Here is a 14458-nt window from a genome sequence, read left to right as displayed (position 1 = left end):
AATATAATATAAAACATCTAATGAATATGTGCTTGTTTAATAGATTTTGTTTCAGTATATAAATTGTGAGTGCATTTTATTACACATGCAGTCATAAAGTGTTACTAAACCCAGGATCCTGCATTCACTATATCTGGTCTCCCAGGACCCTGCATTCACTATATCTGGTCTCCCAGGACCCTGCATTCACTATATCTGGTCTCCCAGGACACTGCATTCACTAAATCCGGTCTCCCAGGACCCTGCATTCACTATATCTGGTCTCCCAGGATCCTGCATTCACTATATCTGGTCTCCCAGGACCCTGCATTCACTATATCTGGTCTCCCAGGACCCTGCATTCACTATATCTGATCTCCCAGGACCCTGCATTCACTATATCTGGTCTCCGAGGACCCCACATTCATTATATCTGGTCTCCCAGGACCCCGCATTCACTATATCTGGTCTCCTAGGACCCCGCATTCACTATATCTGGTCTCCCAGGACCCCACATTCACTATATCTGGTCTCCCAGGACCCTGCATTCACTATATCCGGTCTCCCAGGACCCTGCATTCACTATATCTGATCTCCCAGGACCCTGCATTCACTATATCTAGTCTCCCAGGACCCCGCATTCATTATATCTGGTCTCCCAGGACCCCGCATTCACTATATCTGGTCTCCCAGGACCCCGCATTCACTATATCTGGTCTCCCAGGACCCTGCATTCACTATATCTGGTCTCCCAGGATCCTGCATTCACTTTATCTGGTCTCCAAGGACTTCGCATTCACTATATCTGATCTCCCAGGACCCTGCATTCACTATATCTGGTCTCCCAGGATCCTGCATTCACTTTATCTGGTCTCCAAGGACTTCGCATTCACTATATCTGGTCTCCCCGGACCTTTCATTTACTATATCTGATTTTTCAGGGCCCTGCATTCACTATATCCAGTCTCCCAGGACCCCACATTCACTATATCTGGTCTCCCAGGATCCTGCATTCACTATATCTGGTCTCCCAGGACCCCACATTCACTATATCTGGTCTCCCAGGATCCTGCATTCACTATATCTGGTCTCCCTGGACCCTGCATTCACTATATCTGGTCTCCACAGACCCTGCATTCTCTATATCTGGTCTCCCGAGACCCTGCATTCACTATATCTGATCTCCCAGGACCCTGCATTCACTATATCTGATCTCCCAGGACCCTGCATTCACTATATCTGATCTCCCAGGACCCCGCATTCACTATATCTGGTCTCCCAGGACCCCGCTTTCACTATATCCCCGCAGGATGGATTGGATCTGTGGATTGGGGAGCATAATGGATCGGACTCCGATCCATTATGCTCAATCGGCAGATCCGATCCATCCTGCGGGGATTGTTGGAGGGGTGACACCAACCCTTTGGGATGCCCCTGCACCTCAGTAGCTCTGATTTCACTTGCTGCATGCTTTTTAGATCGTAAATCTACCATAGAATGTATTAGGTCTGTTCACACGGGTGTAGGTATGTATTAGGGCTGTTCAAGTGATTGGGGCTGTGCTGCAACTGCAGCATGGTGGGTCAGCATTTTGGTGGTTAAAACAGGCAGCAAGGAGGCGGCTTATCACCTCCTCTCCACTTGTCAAATGCCCTCTGAAAAGTGATTCTCCATGGATCACTTTGCAGAGGGGCAGCAATAACAGCCACACATACTGTATGAAGAAGGTAGGATACGGGTGCAGATGATCATATCTCTCCATAATTGCCTCTACTTTTACAATTTATAACATTTGTATTGTGTTTTTTAATGGTATTTTTGTTGATATTCTGTCTCTATGATTGAAAATACACCTATGATAAAAAAATATAGACCCTTCATTTCTTTGTAAGTGGGTAAAATTACCAAATCTGCAGGGGATCAAATCATTATTTAACCCACTGTATATTATTTTATTGTGTTTACTACATCATTCATATGTAGATCACAGGCGTGACCTTTGATATATGTATGACATATGTATTTCTATGTACCCCTATTCTAACCAGCCCTAACTTACTCATTCCTTCCCTTTTTCCCTTTCTGATAATTTTTCTATTTTTTTTACCATCAATATTTTACATTTTTATTTTAATTTCAATTTGTTTTATTTATTTTTTCTGTGTGAAGTGAAAAGAAAATGCTCGAAACTGAAAAAAAAAATGCCATTATTTATTTGCAAATAACCTGACCACATTTTGTACCAGAAGCATCTTTTTATTATTACTTAATACCATTTTTTGGCTAAAATACAAAAAAAACATTTTTTTTTCCATTTTTTAAATTCTTTATGTCTATAGTTTTCTTTGAAAAAAAAATGCCTTGGCAAGACAATGCTGCCAAAACAAAGCTTTTTTTGTCCTTTTCAAAAATGAAAGTATTATGTTGTTATCTTAAAGTGGTTGCAAACCTCAGACATGAAATATGAACAAAGCGTATCTCTCTATATTGTGTACTTGTCTCAATTAAGAACACTAAGTGTCCTTTCTGTCTGGCGCCTCATTTCTCTGCTATCAGCATGAATAACTGACAAGTTTTCTTAACACAAAGAGTAAAAAGGTGACAGGGGAGGGACCTCCAGCACACAGCTTGTGATTGACAGCCTCAGCTCTGTTCCTCTGTGCTGAGTGAAAGGGGGTGTGTCCCTTCCCTCCAATCAACTCTCAGGGAGCTCTCTTCAATTAGTTCTGTAAAGTGTAATTTCAGCTCCCTGCCCCCTGTTTTCTGAAATGTCAGACAAGCTGTATAAATTATGCACTTCGAATAGCTGTAAAGGAAAGAGGGCTACAGATAAACAGGTACAACTTATGTAGGGGGATTTGTTTAATCTCTGTGTATCGCCTGAGGCCAGTCATTTCACTAGGTATATGTAAGGGTATACAACAACTTTATGTAATGATACATTTATTGCTTAATAAACAGGTTGAAATTCCCATAGTAAAAATGTATAAATTGCTGTGGTGGGGTGTACAGGTATGAGAATTGAATTGGTTAAAATGTTTGTAAATCCATTTTTTTTAAATGAAAGAAATGTTCGGAACTCCTATCAGGTTTTCATTGCTGTCTGTATTGCCGCTGTCTATGTTGCCACCCCGTCTATTGGTCCAGCTGACCATTGTCTTCCAATTGTCAATTGTCTTCTGCTTTGCCCCAGGACAGGAAGTGACATAAAAATCATAAAAAAAAATTCAAGGGGTCTTATGCATTCCCTACTCTATCCAAAACTAAAAAAAAGTATTGTCTTTACATACTTTTTAAATCGATCTGTTGTTGGCACTCACCAGATCGGCAGAACTCATCGACCTCTGGGTGGACCATATCCTTTACACGATTGCTGTAGGATAGTCTGGAGTCTTGATCGTAGGCTTTTAAAGTCTCGCTGGAGCTGTAAGATTTTTGTGGTACCTTGTTATCATCACTTTCGGCCGAGGAACTCGTGTATCGGCGCTCAGTATCGCGCCTCCTGGTTAGGGATCGGTACGGTTTCCTCTCTTTCACATCCATGGCACGGTCCTGCTCCTCAACATTGAACAGAATTGGTCCTTTACTTTTGAAGAGAGGAATCAGTGATGTTTCTGAAAGTACAAAAAAATTTTTTTAATTGTTTAAAAAATGAACTCCAGGTGAATATACTGTATAAGGATTCATATTTGTATGTTTTTATTTTAGCTAATTTGAATACCCGAAATCTATCATTACATGGAGCTGCCTGAAATGTTCATGAAAAATGAAATGGGTTTAGTAGTATGCACTCTGCAAAGATGAAGAACAGGAGGAGTAGGTACACAGGCTAAGCGTAAAGCTGCTTTTAGCACCAACCCTTCTCTCCCCCTCCGGCCAAGTTGTTCAACTATCGCATTACAGTACTTCAATGGTGGCCTTGAACTTGATTTGAGCTGAATGGTGGGAAAGTAAATAAAATAGAAAAGGTTAGGCACCAACAGGTCTCACAGAAGAGGTACATAGCACAGGAAAGGTTAGGCACCAATAGGTCCCACAGGGGAGGTACATGGCACAGGAAAGTGTAGGCACCAATAGGTCCCACAGGGGAGGGACATTGCACAGGAAAGGGTAGCCACCAACAGGACCCACAGGGGAGATACATGGCACAGGAAAGGGTAGCCACCAATAGGTCCCACGGGGGAGGTACATGGCATAGGAAAGGGTAGGCACCAATAGGTTCCACAGGGGAGGTACAAAGCACAGGAAAGGGTAGGCACCAATAGTTCCCACAGGGGAGATACATGGCACAGGAAAAGGTAGGCACCAATAGGTCCCACAGGAGAGATACATGGCACAGGAAAGGGTAGCCACCAACAGGTCCCACAGGGGAGATACATGGCACAGGAAAGGGTAGCCACCAATAGGTCCCACAGAGGAGGTACATGGCATAGGAAAGGGTAGGCACCAATAGGTCCCACAGGGAGGTACATGGCACAGGAAAGGGTAGGCACCAATAGGTTCCACAGGGGAGGTACAAAGCACAGGAAAGGGTAGGCACCAATAGTTCCCACAGGGGAGATACATGGGACAGGAAAAGGTAGGCACCAATAGGTCCCACAGGAGAGGTACATGGCACAAGAAAGGGTAGGCACCAATAGTTCCTACCGGGGAGGAACATGGCACAGGAAAGGGTAGGCACCAATAGGTCCCACGGGGGAGGTACATGGCACAGGAAAGCATAGGCACCAATAGGTCCCACAGGAGAGGTACATGGCACAAGAAAGGGTAGGCACCAATAGGTCCCACAGGGGAGGTACATGGCACAGGAAAGAGTAGACAACCATTCATCCACCGATCTATGGATTTCATAAAAAAACAAAACAATTTTTGCAAGACAAAATCACCAAAAGAAAGTACTATTTTGTTGTCTTGAGTAATACCAACGTTATTGCCAGATTAACAGGCCCATAATGAAAATTGATTTTGCACAAATGGGTATACAGGTGTGATAGCTGAACTGGTTAAAGACCGGATCTAGTGATATAATCCATTAGCTGCTCTTACACATTGTGTAACTATTCAATTTAGCTTTCCTTATCAAACCATCTATGTGACATTTTTACCAGCAGCTTCCATAATCCTGGAACATGTGCATCTTACATGCTAAGCATATGCCTGTAATGTGATTAGGTTTCCACACATAATCCAATACACTCCAGTAACATATGTGCTTCTCTGTACTGCTGTAAGGCCATTAATATTAATTATAGGCAGATTGACATGCAGATGTGTTGAATAACCCCACAATTTCATTAGGATTCAAAGCAATTAAGCCCAGCAAAACTGTCATACCGCAAGTGGCAAAAAGGAGAGTTACACTACATCATTCAAACATTTTCCCCCCTTTCAACCCCCTGCAATCCTTTCCTGCATATAATATCACTTGTCATACCCTCCACACTGCTGTCCTAGACTTTATGTCCCCTTGTGATACCCTCCACAACCCTTTCCTGCACACATTGCTTGCTTTCATACTCTCCATACTTCTCTCCTGTTCATATTGCCCCATTATATCCTCCACACTTCTCTCCAGCAAAGACTACCTGTTATCTTATGTGCAGTTCTCCTTCACATGTTGCCCATTGTTCTGCCTCCTGCCTCCTTTCCTGCACATATTGCCTACTGTCCTACCATCTGCACCATTCTTCTTCACATACTGCCCCCATCAAACCCTCTGCACTGCTTCTCTGCACATACTGCCCATGATCATACCCTCCACACCTCTTTCCTGTACATACTGCCCCCATCATACCCTCCACACTCCTCTCCTGTACATACTGCCCCCATCATACCCTCCACACTCCTCTCCTGTACATACTGCCCACCATCATACCCTCCACACCTCTCTCCTGTACATACTGCCCACAATCATACCCTCCACACCTCTCTCCTGTACATACTGCCCCCATAATACCCTCCACACTCCTCTCCTGTACATACTGCCCACCATCATACCCTCCACACTCCTCTCCTGTACATACTGCCCCCATCATAACCTCCACACTCCTCTCCTGTACATACTGCCCCCATAATACCCTCCACACCTCTCTCCTGTACATACTGCCCCCATAATACCCTCCACACCTCTCTCCTGTACATACTGCCCACCATAATACCCTCCACACTCCTCTCCTGTACATACTACCCCCATCATACCCTCCACACTCCTCTCCTGTACATACTGCCCCCATCATACCCTCCACACTCCTCTCCTGTACATACTGCCCCCATCATACCCTCCACACTCCTCTCCTGTACATACTGCCCCCATCATACCCTCCACACTCCTCTCCTGTACATACTGCCCACCATCATACCCTCCACACTCCTCTCCTGTACATACTGCCCCCATCATACCCTCCACACTCCTCTCCTGTACATACTGCCCCCATCATACCCTCCACACTCCTCTCCTGTACATACTGCTCCTGTCAGCCCTTCACACTCCTGTTCTGCCCATACTGCTCTCTGTCTTATCTTCCTCACTCCTCTCCTGTACATACTGCCCCATTATACCCTCCACACTCCTCTCCTGTACATACTGCCCCATTATACCCTCCACACTCCTCTCCTGTACATACTGTATACCATCATACCCTCCACACTCCTCTCCTGTACATACTGCCCCCATCATACCCTCCACACTCCTCTCCTGTACATAATGCCCCCATCATACCCTCCACACTCCTCTCCTGTACATAATGCCCACCATCATACCCTCCACACTCCTCTCCTGTACATACTGCCCCCATCATACCCTCCACACTCCTCTCCTGTACATACTGCTCCTGTCAACCCTTCACACTCCTTTTCTGCCCATACTGCCCGCTGTCTTATATTCCTCACTCCCCTCCTGTACATACTGCCCCCATCATACCCTCCACACTCCTCTCCTGTACATACTGCCCACCATCATACCCTCCACACTCCTCTCCTGTACATACTGCCCCCATCATACCCTCCACACTCCTCTCCTGTACATACTGCCCACCATCATACCCTCCACACTCCTCTCCTGTACATACTGCTCCTGTCAACCCTTCACACTCCTTTTCTGCCCATACTGCCCGCTGTCTTATCTTCCTCACTCCCCTCCTGTACATAGTGCCCTCTAAGACTCTTCTTTACCATTGTATATTATAACCCCAAATGTGTTCATTTGGGAAGTTTTGCTAGTATGAGTAATATAAATGTGATTCTAACCTGGAGTTCAGCTTAGTTCTATCATTCCCTCAATGTTTTAGCCACTTTGAGAAAAAAAAAGAATAGCTTATCATAATAAACACAATCCATGATGTTGAAAGGTAACATTCACCCCTCAGTAGCTGTTATTATAACATGTACACGCCAACAGGCCCAATTTTCACATTAGCAGCCTGCAACCGGCATTCTGTTAAAAGGCCACTGAGTTACGGTAGACTGGCTGGCTCTACTTCACTCCGAGCAAACTTAATTAACGGCGAGAAAACATTACCTCACATCAGCATCACTTTATAAATAAGAAGCGGTTTGCCTTTTCTCCGCGGAGCAAGAGGCCGGACGGTGAAAAATAAATGAAAAGGCAATTTGTAAAATAGAATGAAAAAAAAAATTGTAATATTAAGTGCGTATATAAATATTAGCCAAGTGTGAACAGCACGATATCGGACAAGAACAAACAAGAGCCGTACTGACAGCCTTTTATTACTTGTTAAAAGGGCGAAAAAAAAAAAAAAGCCCTTAAATCCGCGGGCACACATAATAAAACACATTCGTATTTCCTAAACATACTTGAGAAGGCAATTGAATCTCTGTTAAGTAGCCTATTTTAATAATAAACAGTAATCGTGGTTTTATCACACACCATTTAACTTGTGCAGGGGCTGCAGCTCCCTCGGACGACAAGATGGATGAAGCGTTTACACGTAAGCGGTTACACAAACACGGCTCACACCTGGCCATCGGCCACATCGCCAATGAAGGTTTTATTAGGAAAATTGTATTTTCGCCTTGGCTAATGAACGGTTCGGCCTCAATTGTCAAACTGGCTCAGAATGAATTTGCAAACAATGCTTTTATCGAGATGCAAATCATAGTAATTTTGGGTTGAATGAAGAAATAGGACAAGCAGAGGCCTGGAATAAGCGAATGACGAAGCTAGACAAAAGTCTTTCTTGTTGTTTATAGCAAAAGATTGACTTTGTCATTTCTGTGTTGTGCTAGCAATACATTTTTAAATCTCCATGTTCATTTTCAACCAGAGTTCCTCTAGAACAGTGGTTCTCAACCTTCCTAATGCTGTGACCCTTTAATACAGTTCCTCATGTTGTGGTGACCCCCAACCATAAAATTATTTACCCAGTAATTATAATTCATGAGTGTCGTTTTACCTCCAATACTGCTGCTTTCAACACAGTAGCTGCTTTTAACAGAGTAGCTGCTTTCAACACAGCAGCTGCTTTCTACACAGTAGCTGCTCTTTACACATAGGAAATATGTGTTTTCTGATGGTCTTAGGGGACCCCTGTGAAAGGGTTGTTCGACCCCCAAAGGGGTCGCGACCCACAGGTTGAGAACCACTGCTCTAGAAGCTGCTAGAGGCTTGAGGATTGGCAGATTGATCTTTGACCTGGGGGGGTACCATTATAGTTCCAGAGCAAACGACACTTGATAGAGCCACCAGCATAAGACCAATGATCTTTTTAGCTTTCTGTAGGAAGGGAATTCTTCACATTGACCCCCAATGTAAGGTACATTCGTCCTATTGATCACCAATGAATTCTTCCCACTAATCACCAATGCAAGGGGCATTCTCCCTATTCAACACCTGTAAAAAGTGCATTTTCCTGAATGATCACCAATGTAACGGGCATTTTTTTTCCGCTGATCAACAAGGACTGTATGTAACATTCTTTCCTCTGACCACCAATGTAAGGAGCATTTGTCCCATTGATCACCAATGTATGGGGCATTCTTCTCACAGATGACCAATGTAAGTAGCATTCTTTCTATAAATGACCAATGTAAGGGTAATTCTTCCCACTGATCTCCAATGTAAGAGATATACTTCCCACTGATCACCAATGTAAGAGATATACTTCCCACTGATCTCCAATGTAAGAGATATACTTCCCACTGACTACCAATCTAAGGGGCATTCTTTTGACTGACCATCAATCTAAGGGGATTTCTTTCCATTGTCCACCAATGAAGGGGCATTCTTCCCACTGATTACCAATGTAAAGAACATTCTTCTGACTGTTCACCAATATAAGGTGCATTCTTCCCATTGACCTCTAATGTAAGAGATATTCTTCCCATTGACCACCATTCTACTGGGCATTATTTTGATTGACCACCAATCTAAGGGGCAGTCTTCCCATTGTCCAGCAACGCATGGGGCATTCTTCCCACTGATCACCAATGTAAGCAGCATTCTTCCAACCGACCAGCAATGTAAGGGACATTCTTCCCACCAATCACCAATGTAAAGGGCATTCTTCCCACTGACCACCAAAGAAGTGGCATTCTTCTCACTGATCACCAATGTAAAGAGCATTCTTCCGACTGTTCACTACTGCATGGAGCATTCTTCCCATTGACCTCCAATGTAAGAGATATTCTTCCCATTGATCAACAATCTACTGGGCATTTTTGCGATTGACCACCAATCTAAGGGGCATTCTTCCCATTGACCAGCAACATATGGGGCATTCTTTCCACTGATTACCAGTATAAGCAGCATTCTTCCCACCTACCACCAATGTAAGGGGCATTCTTCCCACCAATAACCAATGTGAAGGGCATTCTTCCAAATTATCACCAATGTAAGGAACATTCTTCCCACTGATCACCAATGTAAACGGCGTTCTGGAGTTGATTCTAAGTGTGGTATTTGCATTTGGAATCTATTGCTGTGAACCTACATCATGCGTTCAAAGGAGCTGTCCATGCAAGTGAAAAAGACCATTGTAAGGCTTCAAAAATGAAACAAATCCATCAGAAAGATAGCAGCAAAATTAGGAGTGGCCAAATCAACAGTTTCTTTTTGAGGAAAGAAGAAAGCACTGGTGAGCTCAGCAACATAAGAAGGCATGGACATCCAAGGAAGACAACAGTGGTGGATGATCGCAGGATACTCTCTATGGTAAAGAAAAACGAATTCACAACATCCAGACAAGTGAAGGACACTCTCCAGGAGGTGGGCGTATCATTGTCAAAGTCTACAGTCAAGACAAGACTTCACGAGAGCAAATACAGAGGGTTCACCACAAGGTGCAAACCATTCATAAGCCTGAAGAATAGAAAAGCCAGATTAGACTTTGCCAAATACCATCTAAAAAAGCCAGACCAGTTCTGGAAAAGCATTCTTTGGACGGATGAAACTAAGATTAATCTGTACCAGAATGACGGGAAGAAAAAGTGTGGAGAAGGCTTGGAACAGCTCATGATCCAAAGCACACAACGTCATCTGTAAAACATGGTGGAGGCAGTGTGATGGCATGGGCATGCATGGCTTCCAGTGGCACTGGGTCATTGGTGTTTATTGATGATGTGACAGAAGACAGAAGCAGCCGGATGAATTCTGCAGTGTTTACAGATATCTGGTCAGCCCAGATTCAGCCAAATGCAGCAAAGTTGATTGGATGGCGCTTCACAGTACAGATGGACAATGATCCAAAACACACTGCAAAAGCAACCCAGGAGCTTTTGAAGGAACAGAAGTGGAATATTCTGCAATGGCTGAGTCAATCACCTGATCTCAACCCAATTGAGAATGCATTTCACTTGCTGAAGGCAAAACTAAAGGCAGAAAGACCCACAAACAAAGAACAGCTGATGACAGCTGCAGTTAGAGCCTGGCAAAGCATCAGAAAGGAGGAAACCCAGTCTTTGGTCATGTCCATGGGTTCCAGACTTCAGGCAGTCATTGCCAGTAAAGGATTCTCAACAAAATATGAAAAATTAACATTTTATTTATGATTATATTCAGTTGTCCAATTATATTTGAGCCCCTGAAAAATGAGGGACTGTGTATACAAAATGGTTGCCGTTCCTAAAATTTGTACTTGATATTTATGTTCAACCCCTTGAATTAAAGCTGAAAGTCTGCACTTCAAATTCATTTGGATTGTTCCGTTTTAATTTATTCTGGTGGCATACAGAGCCAAAAGTATGAAAATTGTGCCTGTGTCCAAATATATATGGACCTAACTGTATTTCATTCATTTAATTTACCTGTAAAGGCCTCTCTTATGTATACATTCAAAAGCATTGAGACTGCTGCTGGGTGACACCACCTTGGATGGGGGTAAAGTGAAGGGTAGAGGAGCTGGATCAGCACAGAAACGAAGTAGACACTCCCAGAAGAGGAGAGGGCTTTAATGTGCAAGTAGAGAGGAGACTGTGCTAAGGCTAGGGGCAGACTGACAACTCATGGGGCCCTTGGGCAATAGGAAATCATGGGGCCCCTGTGTCCTCGCCCACACTCAAACCACACCCAAAAAAGCCTATGCAAGGTACCAGGGGCATCTAAGGGGGCTCCCTACTGACCCCGGGCCCTCGGGCAGTGCCTGAGTGGCTAAATGGTCAGTCCGCCCCTGGCTAAGGCATTGACTCTCCTGCGTTTTTAAGTCAGTGGAAGGGTCTCTTTTAAATGAAAACAGTCTTGTACAGGAAGAGGCACACTTTGTACCTTCCCAGTGGCCCGTGACTTGAAACATTACTGCTTCAGTGTAATGCCATTTGCATTTGTCGGCGGGTGGTGGGCTGCATCGCGCTTGGCCAAGGTGAGCAGCCAAGCCAACCCCCAGCATAGAACTGACCTCTTGTGCAATACAGGACTTTTCCCGTTGCCTCTCCCCGATGTATGGGTGTTGGGCAGAGACAAACCCCCGATCCACCCTTCTGGGTGTATGCTTCATTCCCTTCACTCCCAGGGGCTCCAGTTACTGGGCACCATCTCTAGGCCTGACAGCAAGGGAACACAAATAGAACTTTCACACACGCTTCTTACTGAAAAAAGGCACCACGAGGCTGCATGTGGCTAGTATTCTTTTATTGAAAGCCTCAATCAATACATGGCTTCAACAGATCAGCACAGTTCCAATAGCGAGCGGACTCAGGCCTCAGGCCTGGCCAGTGGCTACTCGTGTCCCTGCAGATCAATGGGCCTAATGTTCTTCCTGGCTAATTCTAGGAGGGACAGAGGGGTAACCCAGCTTCCAATGTTCTCTCTCCTCTCTTGGGGGCTAGGATGAGGAACCCCACATCCCTCTTCCAGGAGGGGGGAGAGCAGAAGCTCAGCAGACAGATGTAGTGGCATAATGGAGGGCATGTCACCCTGGGCGCAACATTTAAAGGTACGCATGACACAGAAATTAATACAATGTTCTGAGTGTGCTGGGTGTCCAGGGTTCAGTCCACCATAAACCTGAACACATGTATCTTCAGTGCAACCATCCTGTCGCAGTGGGCACTTCCCCATGCCCACTGTATTATGCAGGGGGGGGGGGGCATCTAGTGTAGCCACCTGTTCTAGATTCACCTAGGCAGTCCAAGTTTTGAGTAATGTGTCCAGATTTCAGTCCGTCTGTCTTTTTGCTATATGGGGATGTCTCTTTGCTATATGAGTCTGTCTCTGGATTGGGCTGACTCTTTACTGCATTGGACCATCTCTTTGCTGAATATATGGGAATGTCTCTTTACTGCATTGGGTCATATCTTTGCTGAATATATGGGGATGTCTCTTTACTGCATTGGGCCATCTCTTTGCTGAGTATATGGGAATGTCTCTTTACTGCATTGGGTCATCTCTTTGCTAAATATATGGGGATGTCTCTTTACTGCATTGGGCCATCTCTTTGCTGAATATATGGGGATGTCTCTTTGCTTAATTGGGATGTCGCTTTGCTGAATATATGGGGTTGTCTCTTTACTGCATTGGGCCATCTCTTTGCTGAATATATGGGGATGTCTCTTTGCTTAATTGGGATGTCGCTTTGCTGAATATATGGGGATGTCTCTTTACTGCATTGGGCCATCTCTTTGCTGGATATATGGGAATTTCTACTGCATTGAGTCATCTCTTTTCTGAATATATGGGGCTGTCTTTTTGCTGAATTAGGATGTCTCTTTGCTGAATATATGGGGCTGTCTCTTTGCTGAATATATGTGGATGTCCCTTTACTGCATTGGGTCATCTCTTTGCTGAATATATGGGGCTGTCTCTTTGCTGTATTGGGATGTCTCTTTGCTGAATATATGTGGATGTCTCTTTACTGCATTGGGTCATCTCTTTTCTGAATATATCAGGCTGTCTATTTGCTGAATATATGGGACTCTCTCTTTGCTGAATGTATGGGGCTGTCTATTTGCTGAATGTATTGGGCTGTTTGCTGAATATATGGGGCTGGCTATTTGCTGAATATATGAGGCTGTCTCTTTGCAGGATATATGTGGATGTCTCTTTGCTGAATACATGGGGCTGGCTCTTTGCTGAATATATGGGAATGTCTCTTTGCTGTTCTTTGCCCAAAATATAATTCCTTACTGTTAAACCTCGAACGCACTTATGGCTTGGAATACATGTTTCAATTTCATATATTAAATTGTAAGAATGTTAAAATAAAAGTGGGTGCACTAAAGGACTTAGTGGGGTGCCCAGTGGGTGGATTTGGTGGGACAGCCAGTGGGCGGGCCACAGCATGTAGGGCAGCAACAGGACAGACCCAGGGTCCCCATTCTTAGGTAAGGACCACCAGTATAACATATATTCTTCTTTCCCTAGTACATTAATTAAATAATAATAAATATATGGAATATTCATAAAAAATTACAAAAACCACAGGAAGGGAAGGAAGCAGCAACCGATCTCGTACAGCGCAAGTGTGAGATCTGGTGATGATGTCATCGATGGACCTGCAGCAAAAATGGTAGAAGAAGCTTTTCACCAATTACGTCTGCAAGCCAAAATAGCAACACAAGACTATAAGAGGAGCATTAAAAGAGAAGTTCAAGATGAAAACAAAATAAACTCACATACTTACCGATGTGGATGCAGCATAGATCCCCCACCATCTCTAAGACCCGGAACGGAGCGATCAAAGACCCCTGATCACTCAGTTATCAGTCTTTAGTGAGCAGAGAGCCGGTGGCTGTCAGTCACCAGCTCTCTGCTCTGCCCCTCCAGAACTCACTGGAATGCTGGGCTGTGCAGGCTGGCTTAGGCTCTCGGCGGAGTCAGGTATCGATCCACATCTGGGTGGATCCCGACATTAAAGTCAGGATCTCTCCAGAGCCTGGATTGGCTGAACGATATCAGGCTGAATAAGGGTCCCCGGAGTGCACAGGGCCACAAGAGCGTTGTCCCTACTTCTCATTTGATGAATAATTTATACTTAGATGTGTTAGGTTGTGCTATGACAGCTGTAGTAATGGAGTTTCATATGGGGGGGGT

At 44.4% G+C, this 14458-nt stretch overlaps 1 protein-coding gene across 1 annotated transcript in view; it reads right to left on the bottom strand.

The window, feature by feature from the left end:
* Positions 1–3589, bottom strand: part of LOC149439266 (teneurin-4-like) — a 39989-nt gene extending 36400 nt beyond the window's left edge. The window contains exon 1 of the mRNA XM_089659237.1: positions 3300–3589. Coding sequence (XP_089515363.1) covers positions 3300–3522 — 223 coding nt within the window. The 5' untranslated portion in view covers positions 3523–3589. The remainder of the gene's footprint in view (positions 1–3299) is intronic.
* Between the last annotated feature and the right edge of the window lie 10869 nt (positions 3590–14458).

This window comes from Staurois parvus, unplaced genomic scaffold (assembly GCF_062004578.1).
Source record: "Staurois parvus isolate SC_StPar_1 unplaced genomic scaffold, SC_StPar_1.0 ptg001137l, whole genome shotgun sequence".
NCBI classification, from domain to species: Eukaryota; Metazoa; Chordata; class Amphibia; order Anura; family Ranidae; genus Staurois; species Staurois parvus.
This window is presented reverse-complemented; position numbering and strand designations above follow the sequence as displayed.